This window comes from Perca flavescens, chromosome 21 (assembly GCF_004354835.1).
Source record: "Perca flavescens isolate YP-PL-M2 chromosome 21, PFLA_1.0, whole genome shotgun sequence".
Classification (NCBI taxonomy): domain Eukaryota; kingdom Metazoa; phylum Chordata; class Actinopteri; order Perciformes; family Percidae; genus Perca; species Perca flavescens.
This window is the reverse complement of record NC_041351.1, coordinates 25521805-25542788: the sequence shown is the minus strand read 5'-3', so window position 1 is coordinate 25542788 and position 20984 is coordinate 25521805. Positions and strand designations below refer to the sequence as shown.

Genomic DNA, 20984 nt, shown 5'->3' with positions numbered 1-20984 from the left:
CTCAGTCTCCTCCCTCTGACACAGCACTCTTTCATTTCCTCATTCATTCATTCAGTCTGTATCAGGAGCATTTTAAGTGCAGTTTATCTGCATGAATAAAAAACAGGGTTTTGTCGACGATCCTGTTGATGAAGAACATTTTCAGAAACAGTTAAACATAGGCTACGTGGGAGATGATATTGAGGCCCAACTATAGATGCATTTTCATTTCCAGATACTAGCCTACCTGTTTGAGCGGTATTGTTTTTCTTCCCAGTCTATTAGTTATGTAGCCTACATAACCTTATCCGTTCTCCTATCACTAACGTCACCCATGCTCTTACATCCCAGTGTAATGGGAAAATTACATTTAAGCACAATTCCTTATATTTTTATGTTTAATTCGTACTTTACTTCTCTTACAAATGCTGAAAGAGTTTATCTCATTTCCCACATGCAGATTTTGATTCTAACTTTGTGAGACACCCAGTCTGGAACATTATGTGAGCACTGTTAGCCTGAACCGATAAAGGTACTGTACAAGGTCACCCTAAAACTATCTCTTGTTTTCCCATGCCAGTTAAGATGTAACGGAGGGGTGAAAGTCATACAGGGAGGAGGAGGTGAGATGACTCCAAGATGTCTCTTGTATTTCTCTGATTGTCTTCACGTGTATCAGATTTTCTGTCAAAATTGTAGCGTCATACTAAGCCAAGTGCGTGTGTGTTGTCACTCTGAAGATGCATAAAAGCCTGGTGTTTCTGTTCACTCATTTGAGAAACTGACTCCACACTGGGCTGCGGCCTTTTGTGAAATCATGTTGATCATATATTTGCAAATATATCTTTTTTAATAAAATACAAAAACCCAATTTGGTTTTAGTCTCAGTCTGTCTTATTTGTTTAAATTTACTAAACTCTGAAAACTCTTCCCCCTGCTGCAAAGGAAACTTCCACGACACCAGCACATTCTTTGTGTCACATTAAGTTTTTCTTTTTACAACATTGGTGATGCGGAGCATATAAGTAAAGCCACTATAGAAAAGGGCCATCAGAAGAATGTAACTCGCTCTGAAACTTTTTTTAAACGAGTTCACTGGACACAAACCAGTGAGCGTCATTAAAAAAAATTATTATAAATGTAAATTCTGTTTATGACATGGTGCTGCAACCTCAGAATGGGATTAGCTTACTTTTTTGCCCGCAGAATTGCACTTAAATGAAATTATAGGTGTAATACCATTCCAGTTTTCACCAGTAATATTATACCTGTGATTAAATATGAAATTAATATACTATATTGGAATTTACGCATTGACTCTAGCAGCAATTTTCTCCCACACCAATTACATGTTCAAACTTGCTGTATGTGGTGAATTGTTGTATCATGGCTCCATTCATGCTGCCTTTTTATAGTGGTTGTGCACACGCTTAACTCTGAGTGAACCTACTCTGAGTTGAGTGAACCAACTCAAATCAGCTGTTCTGGAACCAAAAACTTTGAGATTCTGACTGTGAAGAAAAACAGAAAAATTCAAAGTATCTTGTCTTAAAATATCACAGCCCAAAATGAATTAGTTTCCCATCTCAGGGTAAATCAACTCAGAGTTCAGGGTTAGACTCAGAGTTTGTTAAACCTCCTTCCTGAAACCTCAGGCCTCCCTGATAGCAGCAACCACCAATTGGCAATCTTCAAACAAACCATACTATGCTAGGAGAATCTCTCTGGCGATATGTAGTCAGACAGCTCTGCTGATTCTCAGAGCAACCTGGACATTGCTTCCCAACAAACTTTTCAAATAAAATGGCATTCATCTTTATCGAACAGGGGGGGAGCGAGGCATCGCAGTCACGCAAAAAAAACAACTATCTGCATCACCATACTCTTGTAGTAAGGTTATTTTTTTATTTTTTTTTTATTAATCTGTTTTAAAGGAGGCTTAATGACAACATTTCACTCTGGGGTGAATCCTCCCGATAGCGAACGGTTAGCAAACAGTTGGCTGTTTCATCAGTAGACAGAAAGCAACATTAGCAAGCAATCAGAGTTGTGTTAGTGTCTGCCTGATGAATGGCAGTCCAACATCGTCTCTCTCTTAGCTCTCCAGTAGCTTCTGAGGGAAAGGTCTGTCTCTTCGCTAACTAGATGCTCCACTTCACTTTATCCAAGCCTTCCCAGCTAGTTGCTAACTTTGTCTACTGTCTCCTGGCCAGATGCTTTAAAAGAGACTGTTGGCTTAGAATACTGTAGCTGCTGTTGAAAACCATGCTAAAGAGACTATCCAAAGAGTTCAGTTTCAGCTGAAAATTCAAAATAATGAGCAAAGAAGCTAAAGAAGCTCAGAAGAGCTGAGTGATCATTCTCTGTGGGATGTCACTGCTACGATCCTTGTCACATGGCTCATAGAATACTAGATGTATGCCCACTGCTCCTGATAGGGTGGGGATTCTCACTGCAGAGCAAACATGCTTGTGACAATGAAATAATTAAATTAAAGAATACATACTGTGTGTGTGTGTGTGTGTGTGTGTGTGTGTGTGTGTGTGTGTGTGTGTGTGTGTGTGTGTGTGTGTGTGTGTGTGTGTGTGTGTGTGTGTGTGTGTGTGTGTGTGAGCGGCTGATGCTATCTCCCCTGTGCAAGCCAAGCAGTCGAGTCTAACAACAGCGTGCCTGTCTGCAGCAGAGGTATGTTGTATTGAAGAAGCAGGGATAAGATAAAGACCTGCATGTCTCTGCCTGCCTTTTTCATTGCTCTGTGGCTCTGGAGACTCCTGGGGTGGGGGGAGACCCAGCTAGCACCATTAGGAATGCCACCCAGAGTGGGAAGAAGTGTGCAAAACACACCCTCGGGGCCCGCTGTCACTCTATTCAACACTCAGGCTGAAATATGTACCTTTGCATTTCTGCCTTCACCTATACTGTAACAGGGACACTGCAGGCAGGTCTTAAGAGGGGCAGATACATACACAGCGTTTTAAGAGCGTCTGGTTTGAAAACAACAAGCACTTAAAGCGCCCACCTTGGTAGATTAGCTTCATATGAACCAGGCATACTTTTATGGAACAGAAAGCGACATTTTGACAAACATTTGACTGGGAAACTTTACTGTGATGGAAAAAAATCCTGTTCTTCTGATTTGATTTGAGGAGCAAGGATGTGTGTGTGTGTGTGTGTGTGAATGTGTGTGTGTGACTGTGTGTGTATGTGTGTGTGTGTGGCATAGAGAATGAGTGAAAAAATGGCAGAGTTAAAGCGTAACTCTCGCCAAAATGCAACCTAGGGTCTTTTTGAGCATTGAGAACAATCCTCGAGTTGATGTGTAGAGCCCCTGGTGATACTTCGAGCAAAGTTTCATGTTGTGTTGAGCCTTCTTAGTGTTTTAAAAATAGTGATTTTGACATAGTAGTGCCCCTACCTTTCAAAAGGCCATTTGACCGAAAACAAGAATACAGTAAATCTTAAAAGTGGCATTTAAAACGCTTTAAAAGGATGTTGGGGTGCCCCCCCCCGCTCCGGTTTATTATCACAGGTGCAGATAGTTTGGGGTGACCTGAGTTGCAGCAGCAGCACATCGGCTGCCATCAGATCAGCAGTCTTTTTTTCTTTTTTCCTCTCTCTCCTGACTTACAGCAGAGCAGCTTGTCACTTCTCTGACAGACAGCTTGTGCTCTTTATTTCATTTAGCTTTTATAGCTTTTATAGCACCATACCTTGGCTCTGATGGCTCGCTCTGCTTCCAGCTCCTCCTCCAGCTCCTCAATGCGAGCCTACAGACAGAAAAAGCTGATGTTAAAATGGATTTCAGAGAAATGGTTGAATATGGTTTCTCAATGGCTGTAAGATTATGACAGAGAAGCAATGGGGTAGCACCTCTCAGATTGTTTGCTTTTTCAGGGCAGCACTTTTAGACAGCCTGCTTTCTCTGGGGATTCAGCACGCCTCTGGCTTTTTCCTCAAGTAGCAATTTAGAGCAAGAATGATCTGCATTGTGAGCCAAGGCTGGCTCTGCTGTATCCACTCAGAGAGACCAAAATGCATCATGCCATTTTCATGACATTCCAGGAATTTGTGTTATGTTTGTGCTTTCTCTTGGTTTCACAGAGCAGGCTGAAAGTCACAGATGTTTTTCTCAAGCAGCATCAGGCATTACATATTTTGAATGTTCTATGTGGTGTTGCTAACATGGCCACTCCTGTAAAAGATTCTGAAGCTCAGCGAGGGCCTACTGTATCCTAAAGCTGTTCCAATCAGCTACTAATGTGTTAATCACTGTTTATACACAATTAAAGATCTTTCACAGTCAGAGTTGTTGAAAAATACATCCATGCAACCCTCGTCATAGCATTATATAAAGCATGAATAAATATAATATGACAGATCATATTTCTGTAAATCAAATGAGAAAGCCATTATTTTCAAAAACCCAACAGAATATAAAGTAGTTAAATATAATCAGAATACAATACATAGTAACTAGGGCTGTCCTCGACTAAAGAAATTCTTAGTCGACTAACACTTATACAATTTTGTCGACTAATCGATTAGTTGATTTAATTGACAGAGCTGTGCGCTTTGAGAGGTGGTTAAGACTAGAAAAGCACAATATAAATGTAGTTAATTAACCATCTGTAAAACTGAGTTTCTCCACAATTAATCCTGCAAAAGCACCACTTTAAATCTTGTGTTTACCATAAATGTGCTTATAAGTTTCTTGGAAATGAGTAATTAAGCATGAATAAGCATAAATAATTACTAATCGACTAAAGAAATCTTAGTCGACTAAGACGAAAACGACCGATTAGTCGACTAATCGACTAATAGGTGGCAGCCCTTATAGTAACATAAAAAGCTGCTTAAACATTAGTAATGGTAAGAATAATGGAACATATTAGTACTCTGTAACTAACATGCAGGACTTTGACTTATATTGGAGTATATTTAGCAGTACTTTTACTTTAAAGTCATTGAAGTGAATACTGCAGTAGTCATCTGTTTAATGCTCCTAATATACTAACAGCCACAACTACAAGAATGATCTGAGATGAATATATCAGTACATTTCTGTTCCACTAATGGGGTGTCAAAGCTGCGGTTCGTACTGCTAATAAAAATGTACTGCTAGTGTCCCAACATGGGTGCATCCTTCCAAGTTGTGTCATGTTCTGCTCTATCTCCAGCGTCTATCAATGTCTCAGTGTCAGGAAGTGTGTCTGACATGGCATGTAGCCCAAAGCCACACAGCCATAACTCACTGATGTGGTGATCATGGCTTCACGGCTAACAAAGCTTCCAAACATGTTTAAATGAACATGTAATTGATTCATTATTGATGCACTTTGTCTAAATTTTCTCCAAAATTTCCCAAAAGTGTGTTCAGGCATGCCATAGCCTAATACTAAAAATAACACATAACTTCATACTTGATCCACAGTCATTTTAAAGAGAAAAACTAAAAAGGGAAATAAAAACTCACATGCCAGCGTAGGACCTCTGCAGAGAGAACAGCCATGGTGAGGCAGCAGCAGCCAACTGATTGACTGACTGATTGTCTCACACACACACACACACACACACACACACACACACACACACACACACACACACACACACACCCTTCAGCACTTCACTGTCCACACCCCCTTTTTCTGTCTCTCTCAGCTCCCACTCACAGATATGTTTCTTGTTAAATTCCTACTTTGCTAAGCCTTAAACCAGCCTCTAAATAAATACTGTGGCTCTAATACAATTGAGGAAAACATAGTATAAGAGTGTTAAGATGCCTGAGCCAGGCTGCATGGATAAACTACTTCTCTATGGTAGAAAGACATTGATTTTGTGCAGTTTTCTAAATGAAATGTATTCTAAATGATCACACCTATTGTCTCTACTGAGAAGCGCTCTTGGAGTCATGTAGGGAAATGAATAAATTAGCCCATCATTGCTGAGACTGGTTGCACGGTTCAATCTCCATAATTGTATGTGCTTAAGTTTTAGCTTTCTTTTTCCCCTGCACCCTGAAACCATAATAATTGTTCTTAAATTGCAATCAGATGTGGCCTCATGTCTCCTTGCTTTAGTCTGAGGGGATTTTCAGCAGTGTGGGCAGTTCTATCCTGTGAGATCCCCTCAGGTCAGTTAGAAGAGTTACAGGTACCGCCTCTGCACAGACACAGCGTTATAGACCCCCTGCTGACGTCAGTCTGTCCACACATGATCACATCATTGAGATGGCAGTGCTCAGCCTCCAAATGTTAAAGCCATGGCTGTTTGATTGGCTGGGTGCTGATGACAGATCCTGTTGACCAGGTCCAAGCCTGGATGACACAGGTCATCAGGGGTATTAAACATGACGTGACAGGTGCTCATTGTACAAGAGGGATAAAAACCTTTGAATGAGAAACATGTGACCCTGCAATATGATCTGGGTCCTTTTATATAGACTATATTATAGGAATTCAAGTTTTCAAAACTCTTTCAGGCAAACGGCAGGAAATATATCAATACGATACACTCCCTGATTTTTGACGGATCCCAGTGCTGTCGCCAAAGTTTCCTCCCAGCTCACGGTAACACTTTATAATAACCATAATTAATAGATGGTAAATTGATAGTTAATAGATAGTAATAATTCTTCCTTACTTTGTATCTCCTCCCCTGACCTCAACCCTATTGAGAACCTTTGGAGCAACCTCAAGCAAAAGATCTATGAGGTTGGGAGGCAGTTTCGTAAAACGGCCCATATTTGAGCTTTATATAGTTGATTTCTCGCTAAAAGAAGTCTCAGAAGTGAATTTAATAACAAAATAGCCCGATAAACAATGTATAACTTTGCAGTTTCTGAAATATGAGACCTGCTGTCGAGTCCCCCATGTGTTTTTATGTAGTTTGCTCAAACCAATCAGCACGTAGCTCATTCTGAATATTCATGAGCATACCATATTTGGAAGAAAAGCTCTTGTTCCAAATAGAGCCATATTCACAGGGTAGTTAAGGGCCTAATAAAATAGCATTTGGGCTATTTTCAGCCCAACCAATGTTACAGACCTTAAGGAACAGTGTAAAATACCCTATATAATCATTCTATCACACCTTTAACATGTAACTTGCACTGTTTTCAAACTGTGTTTGATTGAAATAGCTTTTGATTTCAGTAAATATGACCTCCTAATGCTGCTTTTTATTTTTTTTTAAAATACTGTTTTCATTGGGTGGTTTGTTCAATGAAATTCAACTTAACGGTTGGTGACTTAAAAGTTATACTGACTGTCATTTGCATTGACTATTTAGGAAGATCAGAGTAAAATATCATTTGCATTAATTTGGATCATGGTGTACACATATATATACAAATAAATATACATATAATATATATATATATATATATTTACATATATATATATATATATATATTTACACATATATATATATATATATATATACACACATATATACACATATATACACACATATACAGTATACACACATATGTATGTGTGTATATATATGTGTATACATATGTACAGTACAGGCCAAAAGTTTGGACACACCTTCTCATTCAATGCGTTTCCTTTATTTTCATGACTATTTACATTTTAGATTCTCACTGAAGGCATCAAAACTATGAATGAACACATGTGGAATTATGTACTTAACAAAAAAGTGTGAAATAACTGAAAACATGTCTTATATTTTAGATTCCTCAAAGTAGCCACCCTTTGCTTTTTTGATAGCGCTGCAAACCCTGGGTGTTCTCTCAATGAGCTTCATGAGGTAGTCACCTGTTCATGGTGACATGTACTGTATGGTGGCATGTACATTATAGAGGTTACTTTTCCAAAAAAGACTTAAAAGAGGAGGGAAGAGTAGTACATGTGTACTGACTCAGCAGAGACAACACCAAAGTCATCCCTGCTACATATACAGGATACATATTTAATAGTAATACAGAACGCCTGAGAGCTTTTCTGCATTTGAGTTGTCACCTGCCGCCTGAATTTAGTGTTTTCCTTTAAATAAATAAAGACATTTCTAACATAAGTTGGTGCAATAAAAATAACCAGAATGCAGGAAATTAAGTCGTTTACATTACATATATAACATACTGTGTATCACAAGATCATGTGATATGAAAATCACAAAAAAATCCATCCTGTCAGGCTTGTATTAGTGTTTGTGTCCTTACTGAACCAATCAGGGCCCGGGAAGGAGCTATGGCAGCTACAACCAAAAATGTGCTGTTCACTGAATAAATTGTCATCTCGTGTACAAAAGAAGAACAGAATGGATTTTGTTTACTGCAATACATGTTAATGTTAGTTTTGTGTTGTGTTTGAAGCTTGTGCTAATCCCAAATATTAAAAAAGTAATGAATGTAGATTTAACAAATCAGGTCATCCAAATTACAAACAATTAAAACATATTGACGCCGTGGATTATGCAAGACAAATGGAGCTGTTGAATATATTGCTGTGAGTAGCTGTTATGGTTTTGGTGTTTTGTCTTATTTTGATAGTCTGTTTTCTGTGTTGTATTTTGCTTGGTTTCCTGTTTTATTTTGAAGTCCCTGGTTTTCTGTCTTGTCTTGTCTATTTTACTTCCTGTCTTGTGTTTTCCCACCTTTTTTGATTGCTCTGCCCAGCCTAATGTGTTTCACCGGTTTCCCAGCCCTTGTGTCACCTGTCTTGTGTTATCTCATTACCCTCTGTATTTAGTTTTCGTGTTCCCCTTGTCCAGTGTCAGATCATTTTGTGTGTCTTGTAGCCAGCTTTGTATCCCAGTGTGTCTTTTCTCCAGTTTGTATTCCAGTTTTGTTTGTCTTCCGGTTCGTATCTGTTTTACTTGGACTTGTAGCCTGCTTGTTTCCTGGACTCTTTTGGTTTTTGTGCTTCTTTTTGAGTTAATTAAATCATCAAAACTATCCTCAGTTTCCGCCTCTGCGTTTTGGGTCCGCAATTCTCCAGCCATCCGTAACATAATGATCTGACCACTTGGACTCAGCAGAGAGGCGCCTTTTTCCGGTGGGTTCCCAGTTTTTTGTACGGTTTGCTTCTCTACACCTACCTGGACAATGGATCCTGCTCATACTACATCAGATGAACTTTATGAGTTGATTTGTGACCTGGTGGAACTAAATACGATGTAGTAATAATACGAGAAAGTCTGACAGTGATTGCCAGAAGGAGGCAATTCTGTCTTTTGCTTGTGTAAAGTTGTCAGAAAAGCCCTGGTTAGAGGACTCAATTCCTGCCTGGGATACACGCTTCATTTCCTTTCCACCTTATTCATCAGGGGTTTGTGCCAGCTACATCCACCAATGCTCCTCATCTCTCTCCCGGCCTAACCCTGTGCCAGCAAACACCCACCAGCCTGTCTGTTAGCTGTCAGCTACCCGTTCAGCAGACATCCACAACAACAAGCAGTTTTTCGAAGGGACTCGTGGAGGCCGAAGACGGAGGAAGGGACGACATGACCCTCAGCGCCATGTCCCTAATCAACCTCTCGTCGGACCTGAGCCCGAGCTGCCCAGCGGACTTGTTCCCGAGCTGCCCAGCGGACCTGTTCCCGAGCTGCCCAGTGTCCCTGAGTTGACCAGTGTCCCATCACTGCCCAGTGTCTCTGAGTTGACCAGTGTCCTAGCACTACCCAGTGTCCCAGCTCTGCCCAGTGTCGCAGCACTGCCCAGTGTCCCCAAGCTCTCTAGTGCCCCCGAGCTCTCTAGTGCCCCTGAGCTCTCTTGCGTCCCCGAGCTGGCTAGCAGCCTCTCAGAATCCCGGCTGGCTAGCAGCCTCTCAGAATCCCAGCTGGCTAGCAGCCTCTCCGAACCCGGCGGCTGGCTAGCAGCCTCTCCGAACCCGGCGGCTGGCTAGCAGCCTCTTAGATCCCTGGCTGTCTAGCAGCATCCCTGGTTTCCAGCTGGCTAGCAGCCTCACAGATCCCTGGCTGGCTAGCAGCCCTCCAGAACCTCGGCCGGCTAGCGGCCTCTCTGTACCCCGGCTGGCTAACGGCGTCCCTGGTTCCCGGCTGGCTAGCAGCCTCACAGATCCCTGGCTGGCTAGCAGCCCTCCAGAACCTTGGCCGGCTAGCGGCCGCCCAGAACCGCCGCTGACGTGCAGCCGCCCGGACCCGCCGCTGATGTGCAGCCACCCAGAATCGCCGCTAACGTGCAGCCTTCGAGAGCTAACGTCTCTTCAAGAGTCTGGGACTGACCTCCCAGAGTCTGCGTCGACCGCTCTCCACGGGTCTATGTCGACTGCTCTCACGAGTCTATGTCGACAGCTCTCCCAGAGTATTCACTTACGGGCCAATCAGTGACTTTGCCGGTCTCCGGCGTCCTAGAGACTGCCCCCTGTGTCACCTGTCTTGTGTTATCTCATTACCCTCTGTATTTAGTTTTGGTGTTCCCCTTGTCCAGTGTCAGATCATTTTGTGTGTCTTGTAGCCAGCTTTGTATCCCAGTGTGTCTTTTCTCCTGTTTGTATTCCAGTTTTGTTTGTCTTCCCGGTTCAGGTTAGAGTGTCTGTTTGTTTTACTTGGACTTTATTTTTGGATTTGCGTTTTTGCCTGCTTGTTTCCTGGACTCTTTTGGTTTTTGTGCTTCTTTTTGAGTTAATTAAATCATCAAAACTATCCTCAGTTTCCGCCTCTGCGTTTTGGGTCCGCAATTCTCCAGCCATCCGTAACAGTAGCAGCACAGGGCTGTTTTAATAAATCTGCGAGCCCCATTACACCTACTTCAAGCCAACTGCTTTACAGCACACTAGAGAGGCTTCTTCATTGAAGTTAGACAAAGCTATCTCTTTGATTCCACTCAGGTTTGTGGACATATTCATGTAACCTTTTACACCACAAGCAGACGTGAGTGACAGAAGAGAGGCTGTGCAGTCAGCTGGGCTGCCTGTCCACCTGCAGAAAAGCGCAAAACATCCAGGCACACAGAGAGGCACATATAATGGCCTCGTTGTGAGGTAGGGAGAATGCCAAAGCAACAGTAAATGGGGAAAAAATGCCTACCCTCAAAGACACCCGGATCACCTTTCAGCCCTTCAATCATAGACAAAGGGTCTCTTCATCTGTCCTCTTACAAACCTCTGGAGGATACTGTACATCAGGCTCCCAGAGGCATCGGCAGGGTGAAGAAGCAGCCCCTGAATTGTGACATCACTGTCTCTCGCTCACTCTCACTCCCAGGAGCCTTTTTTACTGGCTAGATTCTATCTGGAAGACACAATAAGAGTCACAGAAAAAGCCTCAGGACTAAATTCACTGTCTTTTCAGGTCTCTGTGCACATAAATAGTGGTCTGAAACCTGAAATAATGCTGTCCTAATCTGAATTGCATTATGTGCTTATTTCCTTTTTTAAAGTGATTGTATACAAAATCTAATCACATTTATGAATTATTTTCTTTCTAAATATTCTGTATTCAATTGTCATCAGTAACGTTGTTGTTTCATTCCATGTACTGTATATCAAAATGATTAATTGTATGGGTAATTTCCTTAATGTGCTGTATATGCTTTAGTAACATTATTTTGTTGTTGATCAATCATGTAACATAACATGAAGTCTGAGTTTGGAGCTGAATCAAACTGAGTGACAGACTTCATATTCTCTCCCAATATGGAGTGTTTGGGAAAAAAACACAGCACCTTAGCAACAAGGTGACTCACTTACTGTACAGAGAAAGAGGCTCATGCAAATATTGATGCCAAAGAGAACAAGTTTTAACTTCATATTGGAGATTGTGTTGTTCAGGGAGCAGTGTGTGTGTGTGTGTGTGTGTGTGTGTGTTGGTTCTTGTCTTTAGAGGATTGTTGCTTCAAGCTAAAGTACAGTAAATGATTCCATTTGCTCTCATATTACTGAGGGCAGATAGCAACATGCTTGGATGTTTTGGAGTGCCTGAGAATGTCTATGTTCGTATTTTTTCCTTATGATCACTGACTGAAGGGTATGGTTTTATCACTTCATGACATGACTACAAGTTACAGATAATTTCAACAAACTAACGAGAAGAAAAAAAGACATCCTGTTATGTAGCTCAGTAAACTGTACACTGTGTGCGCATGCTTTCAAAAACAATCTTTTATCATTAAATAGGAAAGAATATGAAAGAGAAAAGGGAGAAAAGAGAAAAAAGAGAAAAAAAAAGTCCAAAGCAATGCTAACAGCTTGGTGAGGCTTTAGTGGAACAGCAGTGTTTTGAGGTAAATGCTGACATCTACATGCTAACAGTACATTGACCACACTAACTGCTGACATTAACAGGTTAAATGTTTACATGGTCAATTTAGCAGCATTGAATGCTAATATTTGCAAATTATGATGATGGTGCTGCATAGACCAGATCAACAGAAATATATTGCCAGGATAATACTGACATTGGCTAGTTTTGATAGGGGGGTTGTAACCTAGTAGTCTGGAGTTTGATTCCCCAGTGAGGTGATTTTATTTTGGATTGGATAATTTGCGTGCACTTGCGCAAGTCAGGGCCTGCGAACGCGAAATGTTTTTGGCAGGGCGGTAGGGGAAGACTCATGAATATGCCTGCTCTGGTTGGGTTGGTTAGGTTTAGGCAAGAGGAGTGGGATTGGTTATGGTTAGGGTAAGAATGTCAGGGCGATAATATTCCAAAAAGGTGTAATACGTGAGTAGTATGGATAACTGTGTAAATATATGCCAAGGTACTGTAAATACACAGGGGTGCAAATAGCATACATTGATATTTGTACCAGACAGGGTATTAATAGAACACATTGCTCTGTGCACTGGCAGGGTACAAATAGCATTCATTTATAATTGCACCAGGGTACGAATAGCATACACTGCTAATTGTACCAGGGGTGCAAATAGCCTCACCCTATATTGAATTAACTTCAATCTACTATTAATAGTCAAAGTTTATGCTTGACATGCCTTTTCCCATTCTAGCTCCCATGTCTGAAAATCATCCATCCAGGCATTCTCTTGTAGTCTGAGGACTCTCTTGATGACTTAAGCAATTTACTCAATACTTTTGAGATTGTCCCTTTAGCATGGGGATTTGGTGTTACCAGTTCTTCAATACCATTTAAAGCAGGAGGTTGATATGATTGGTTCTTAGAATGAACAAAACTCTGTATTTGAAAATATTTAAACAAATGATTCCTAGGAATCTCAAAATGATCTTTCAGATAATCAAAAGGCATGAGGGTGTTGTCTTTAAAGGGATCTGAAATCTTCTGTAAACCAAGCTGTGCCCAAAGCTGAAAACCTGGGTCTGAATACCTGGTGTAACTCTTGCATTACCCCAGATGGGAGAAAAATGTGATATATCCCTTGGTTTTCCAACCATCTCTTGCTGTAATTGTGGTTTTAACAAATTGATTGATTGTATTCTGCTTAAGCATTTTAAGAGTGTTGGAGTATAGGTATCTGTCCAAAGATAGCCTTTTCGTCTTTTGTTCCTCTATCTGGACCCATAGTGGATTTGAAGGATTAGAGCAGTGGTTCTCAACCGGTGGGGCCCGCCCCCCTGGGGGGGCGCGGACACTCTCCCGGGGGGGCGCGAGTAGGCTACAGGATGGGAAAAAAAAAAAAAAAGATTTCAGAAAAAGAATTTCCCCCATGTTGAAATGCAAGTGGTTGGACTGTAACACACAAACAAATCATCCTCCTGGCGACTTTTTTGTCAAAAACTAATCTAGCGACTTTTACTGGTGTTATTGGAGACTTTTGTGGTGTTTGGAGACTCGAAAGCACGTATCACTCTGCAGCTACTGTGCTCAACGAGCAGTGGGTGTTGCCGTGAGCCCCTCCCCGACCAAAAGCACTCACAGGCGGTCAGTCTCTCAGTAGCCTCACGCAGCAGTCCCAGCCTGCAGCCGGACCAGAGAGGAGACACACACTCCTCATATAAACTCAGATTTTGCTCCTTGCAGACAGAGTGGATGCATTCACACAAAAACTTGACCTATGGCATGGCCGCATCAGTCGAGGGAACTGCGACATGGTACCCAGCCTTGCAGACTTTATTTTATTTATTTCAATCAGCGTCTGAGCACCTGTCAGCAATGAGGAAACAGCCACTGACCAAGTGGGAGTGAGAACGGGTCAAATTAATTTCCTTGTTTCTGTTATGAAGACGATCGTGTGTGTGACTCGAACATCTCACATTTACCAACAAAACATACAGCGAAAGACCATGCAAAACATTTCAGACCGTCCTGCCAACGTGTATACATTTTAACGTCAATGTACGCTGTAACGATTTTTCATTATATAGTGACTGAAGCAGCTGCTGTTTCAGTACTGAAATGGGCTGCTGCTCCATTTCCCCCGCGACTGACGCGCATGCGCACGCACACACGCACGCACGCGCGCACACACACACACCCAATAAGTACTTTATCAAACCGTATGAATGCGTGTGTGTGTGTGTGTGTGTATGTGTGTTTGTGTGTTTGGCCAGGATAGGACATTAACTAACAATGTGATCAACAAGCCACTGACAGTGACAGATATGTTCATATTTGATTCATTCAATAAATTATTATTTTTGTCTTAAATCCACCAGCCATTTTCCTATTATACCAACATTTGCAGCATCCTGAGCCTTTTAAAGTTCCCTAGGAAATCTCAGCCCAGAGTAATTAATTAATAGTACTAATTATTATTCTCCCCAAAAGTTTATTTTTTATTTTTAAAGAACTATAAAAAAAAATTGCAACTTTCTTTGCACCTTTCACTGTCTTCTGCAACTTCATTGCAACACACATACAAAAGACACCACAACTTTTATCGCAATTTTTAACAAAAGCTCCCGTGAAATCAGGCATTTTGGGCCGCAAAAATCTCAAAAAAAGGCTGTGAAATCCTGGAGGGACTGCCCTTGTGTGTTTTTGCATGTGTTATGGTCAACATTCACCAGTGTTTTTTTGTTGTGGTGCGCGTAGGCTACTCCTGATTTTGTCTGTCATCTCATCTCTTATATGCTGTGTCTCTATGATCCTATCCTGTCCTATTCATGGTAGCCTACTCATGGACATTGCGCCGTCATCACGTGCTGTAGTAGGGGGGGGGGCCCGCCTTGATAATCCTGCTTAGGGGCCCGGTGTTGGCTAGTTATGCCTCTGACTTCTTGCCCTCTTTCGTCATTCTGGGCAGCATTGATGCAGGAATACTCTGAACTCTGTGATGTCACCTAAAGATTCTCCTCAGTTTAGCGTCGGCATATTTGTGTGAGGCAGGATTCTCAGAAATGACTGCAATCAAAACGAAATACCGCAATCGTGCACAAATCGAGGATGATTTGAGGCTACGTTTATCAGACATTTCGCCAAGAAATTGGAGGGGGGGCCCAACTGCAATGGACCAGCTTTGGGGGGGCACAGCTTGCAAAAGGTTGAGAACCCCTGGATTAGAGAAACAAAAAAGTAGGGATCTAATTTGGGCTGCTCTGAAGTACCATAGTAGGTTGGGTAACTGCAAACCTCCCCTATCATAAGGTAGATATAATAAGGTTAAGCAAAGTCTTGGTCGTTTTTTATTCCAGATGAAATTTGTGAATGTTTTCATCATGGTAGAGAAAAAGGCTGGCGGAGGTGAAAGAGGAATTGACTGAAACAAATATAGAAATTTTGGGAGAATATTCATCTTAATGGCATTGATTCTGCCTATTAATGTATCTATTCAAAGTATCGTTTACTGGGGTGGTGGTCTGGTGGATGTGTTCCAGAGGACAGGTCATGCCTCTGCGGCAAAAAATTGTAAACTTAGCACAAAAAGTAAGTAAATTTGGTCTGGTAGATTATTTCTCTGTGGTAACAAAGCTTTTTGGCAATGAATCTTATACCGTTGAAAAGCCTGTTTAGTTCCCTTTCAAATGGTGCCCCATTTGTAAGGAACATGCTTTTGTGGGATGAGCAGCAGCGCTGAGTATGTGGGTTGCGCCCATGAAAAATTTGTCAAATCTTCTCTGCCATTGCCAAACAGCTTATTCTGCCATTGACTCGTTTGGTGGATTAGATGATTCTGCTTACGGCAGTTGGATCGTAGGGTCAAAGTCTGGAGAAGACGCAAAGAATGCTATGCTGATTTCTGCACTGATAGAGTAACACTTTTTGGTGGAGGCAGTGTGATGGTGTGGGGCGGCATCTCCCGCACTGGAAAAACAAGGCTTGTCATCATTGGAGGCAATCTCAATACAGAGAGATATAGAGATGAAATTCCGCAACCAGCGGCAATCCCATATCTCCACAGTCTGGGACCAAACTCTATCTTACAAGATGACAACGCTCGAAGGGAGGGGAGGGTTTATCAGAGACTACCTCCAGAATGTGGGAGCGGAGAGGATGGAATGGCCTTCCAGCAGTCCTGACCTCAACCCCATTGAACACTTGTGGGATCAGCTTGGGCGTGCTGTTCATGCCAGAGTGACCAACACAACCACGTTGGCTGACTTGCGGCAAATGCTGGATGAAGAATGGGATGCCATCCCACAACAGTGTGTGACCAGGCTGGTGACCAGCAAGAGAAGGAGGTGCCAGGCTGTTGTGGCTGTGTATGGTTCTTCCACACGCTACTGAGGCTCCTGTTTGTGAAATGAATAAATTGTTAAATTGCCAATAGGTCTTGTTTCTTCAAACTTCAATCATTCAATCCACCAAACACCAAACGAATCAATGGCAGAATAAGCTCAAATTTTTCATGGCCACAACCCACATACTCAGCGCTGCTGCTCATCCCACAAATGCATGTTCCTTACAAATGGGGCACCATTTGAAAGGGAACTAAACAGGCTTTCCAACGGTATAAGATTTATTGCCAAAAAGCATTGTTACCACAGAGAAATAATCTACCAAACACAAATTTCCTTACTTTTTTTGTGCAAAATTTAGTTTATTTCCCCTTCAAAAATAGGTAATTGAGCATTGAAGTGGTTACAGGGGCGGATTAGCCATCTGGCAATTCTGGCAAATGCCAGAAGGGCCGGACCATTTTTTTTAAAATGTGGTCCAGTCAGATTAGTTTTTTTAATATAGAAATAAATTGTCTGTACAGGCCGACAGCACATAGGACGGGTTTTTATCGCTTGCACGATTTCACTATGGGTATAATAATAATTATTATATTAATAATAATAAATATTAAGCATTTGGCCAGTCGGCAACGGCCGGCCTGGTCCTGTGATGGGCCGACCGACCCAATCAGAGGTTACTCAAATTGGGACGTTCAGTCAAAATCAAGCACGTCACCTTCAAACGGGATCTGTTTGCAGGGTTCAAGCTGTACCGGACCCTCCTGTTGATCATGCTGCTCTGGGGGACTGGCTGCTGATGGGCGCAGAGCTTTGGAGGAGCTCCGACTGCTGTCTGTCCGCGCGGCCGTCTGATGGCATCAGTATTAAATTGAGACAGTTTCATTACCGGTTAAAAACATCACGTTGTCGCGTTAAATACTAGTCTAATTCAGTGTTTTGGTACGGTTGGTTTTAACGCCTGATGCAAAGTGTAGGCCTATAGGAGTACACATGAAAACCCTGAACAAGCAGCATCGCTCTGCTCCGTCTTTCTGTTCTGCCCCATTCAAGTAAATGTAAATGGACTGTTTTTATATATGCCACCTGCTCATCACATAAACACTCACACACTTACACAACGGTGGCGCAGCATCAGGGGCAACTCGGGGTTCAGTGTCTTGCCCAAGGACACTTCGACATGGGACTGTAGAGTCCCATGTCGTGCAAGAGTTGTTGTATCCAGCCCATGTCCGAGATGTGAAAGCCCCCTTACTGGACTACTGAAAATAATAATATTCCATTATATTTTGTATAATGCTTTATGTGTTCCCCCAAAGGCCAATTCTGAGCAAAGAAAAACCCTGAAACCCTTTGTTTGTTTCCCGCCGTTTTTGATGCTTGTCTCCACCCTAATGTGATTCACCTGTGTGTAGTTGTCTTCCCATTCCCGTGTATATATACCACCCTTATTTCACTTTTTCCCTGCCAGATTGTTGTTACTTCTCGTGTCTCACTCTCCAGCGTTTCCTAGTTTTTGGTTTCCAGTGTTTCCAGATCTTTCGTTTGTATTTTTGACCACATCTTCAGCCTATTGGATTTGTACCGTTGCCTGGATTGTTTATTTATTAATAAACAAACGTACTTTCGTTGAGTCGAACATTTGAGTCCGACATTGTACCCCTGACCGTACAATCTGGCCAAGATGGACTCAGCCGACTCCGCTATGTATCCAGCAAAGACTGTTTTGGATTAACTTTGTGATCTTGTTTGTGACTTGGTGGAGCTGAAGTCCAGGTGGAGGGAGGCTAGCAGTGAGTACGTGAAGGAAGCTATTCTGTCATTAGCCCGTGAGAAAGTTTTGAGGAAACCGTGGTTAAAGGATTCTGTTCCTCCCTGGGCAATAAGTTTCATTTCCACTTTCACTCCTCCAACTGCTAATGGACTGAATTCATGTAAGCCAGTTAGCTCCACCAATGCTCATCTTCAGATCCCCAGACTATCTCAGTGCCAGCAAGCACCCACCAGCCTGCCTATTGCTCTGCCTGCTAGCATGTTGGCTACTGGTGCTTTTTTTCATCAACCAGCCTGCTCCTGTTTCTACATCTCCTAGTCGTGTCCCTCTTCAGCCTGAACGAGAGCCAGAAACTTTTGTGACCTTATTTCAGTATGCTGCTATGTGTGTTAAAAGGACTGAGGAGGCCAAAGCAGTCAGCCTTCTAGCTGGAGGGGAAAGGTCCAGCACAGCTACTAACCGCTCCCCTGAACTTCTGTCTGTCGACTCTACTGCTACCTGTTCTGCGGGAAACCCCTACAATAAGCAGCCTTTTGTAAGGACCCGCCTGGCTATATTCCCTAGAACTCGTGGAGGCCATAGACGGAGTAAGGGTCAACATGGCTTCCGATGCCATGTCCAGCGTCAACCTCTCTCCAGTCCAGAGTCCTCGCTTTCCAGCGACCCCAAGCCTGTGGTGTACAGCAGCCCCGAGTCCACAATGTGCAGGCTTCCAGAACTTCAGCGGACCCGTGTGGCTATATTTCCTGGGAACCGTGGAGGCCACAAGAGAGGACGTGGTCGAGATGGGTCCCGAGAGCCCGTGCTGTTCAACGGACCTGAGCCCGTGTTGTCCAGTGGACTGGAGCCCGTGTTGTCCAGTGGATCAGAGCACATGTTGTCCAGAGGACCTGAGCCCGTGCTGTCCAGCGGCCTAGAGCCCATGCTGTCCAGCTTCCCAGAGTCCAAGCTGATGTGCAGCCTTCCAGAACCTCCGCTGACGTGCAGCCTTCCAGAACCTCCGCTGATGTGCAGCCTTCCAGAACCTTCGCTGACGTCCAGCCGTCCAGGGTCTACATCGACTGACCTCCCAGGGTCTGCGTCGCTTACTGTTCTCCCAGAGTCTGCGTCACTGACTGTTCTCCCAGAGTCTGCGCTGACCAGTCTTCGAGAGCCTCAGCTGACAAGTCTCCCAGTGCCTTCGTTGACCGCAGCCCCTGTTGTCCTTTTGTCCTTCCTGTGCCCTTCTTGGGTTGTTTTGTGGTCATTCCTCCTCCGGACCCCCTCCGCCCTCCCTGGACTGCCCTGTTTTGGACGTGTTTTTGTTTTGAGGGCCGTCTGGTAGCGGTCCCTTGAGGGAGGGGTACTGTCACGTCCAGTTCCGCTCTTATTGTGTTTTTTGTTTGTTTCTTGGACTTCTTGTTTTATTTTGACATTGACTGTTTTGTCTTCATTCACTTCACTTGTCTTCCTGCCTTTGTTTGTTTCCTGTCATTTTTGATTGCTTGTCTGTCTGTCATGACTATTTACATTGTAGATTCTCACTGATGGCATCAAAACTATGAATGAACACATGTGGAATTATGTACTTAACAAAAAAGTGTGAAATAACATAATAATAGTAACCACCCTTTGCTCCGATTACTGCTTTGCACACTCTTGGCATTCTCTTGATGAGCATCAAGAGGTAGTCACCTGAAATGGTTTTCCAACAGTCTTGAAGGAGTTCCCAGAGATGCTCAGCCCTTCTTGGCCCTTTTGCCTTCACTCTGCGGTCCAGCTCACCCCAAACCATCTTGATTGGGTTCAGGTCCGGTGACTGTGGAGGCCAGGTCATCTGGCGTAGCACTCCATCACACTTGTTCTTGGTCAAATAGCCCTTACACAGCCTGGAGGTGTTTTTGGGGTCATTGTCCTGTTGAAAAATAAATGATGGTCCAACTAAACGCAAACCGGATGGGATGGCATGTCGCTGCAGGATACTGTGGTAGCCATGCTGGTTCAGTATGCCTTCAATTTTGCATAAATCCCCAACAGTGTAAGTAGCAAAGCACCCCCACACCATCACACCTCCTCCTCCATGTTTAACAGTGGGAACCAGGCATGTAGAATCCATCCGTTCACTTTTTCTTCGTCGCACAAAGACATGGCGGTTGGAACCAAAGATCTCAAATTTGGACTCATCAGACCAAAGCACAGATTTCCACTGGTCTCATGTCCATTCCTTGTGTTTCTTGGCCCAAACAAATATCTTCTGCTTGTTGCCTCTCCTTAGCAGTGGTTTCTTAGCAGCTACTCTCCTCTTAACAGTTGTTCTACAGTGGGCGAAATAAGTATTTGACCCCTTGCTGATTTTGCAGGTTTGCCCACTTACAAAGAATGCAAAAATCTACAATTTTAATCATATGTACATTCTAACAGAAAGACAGAATCCCAAAGAAAATTCCAGAAAATCACATCATATGAATTTATTAAAATTGATAACCATCTGATGAGGAAAAACAAGTATTTGACCCCCTGGACAAACAGCATGTTAATATTTTGTAGAAAAGCCATTATTGGCCAGCACAGATGTCAAACGGTTTTTATAGTTGGTGACAAGGTTTGTGCACATTTCGGCAGGGATGTTGGCCCACTCCTCCCTGCAGACAGCCTCCAAATCATTCAGGTTCGAGGTTGTCGCCTGGCAACTCAATTTCAAGCTCCCTCCAAAGATTTTCAATCGGATTCAGGTCTG

The 20984-nt window shown here is 42.9% G+C and overlaps 1 protein-coding gene across 1 annotated transcript in view; it reads right to left on the bottom strand.

Annotated features, from left to right (window-relative positions):
- LOC114547719 (myosin-16) overlaps positions 1-18149 on the bottom strand; it is a 30374-nt gene extending 12225 nt beyond the window's left edge. Inside the window, exons 1-3 of the mRNA XM_028567059.1 lie at positions 18119-18149; positions 11065-11123; positions 3690-3746 (exon numbers count right to left, since the gene is read on the bottom strand). Of these exons, the coding sequence (XP_028422860.1) occupies positions 3690-3746; positions 11065-11123; positions 18119-18149 (147 nt within the window). The remainder of the gene's footprint in view (positions 1-3689; positions 3747-11064; positions 11124-18118) is intronic.
- Positions 18150-20984: the final 2835 nt, after the last annotated feature.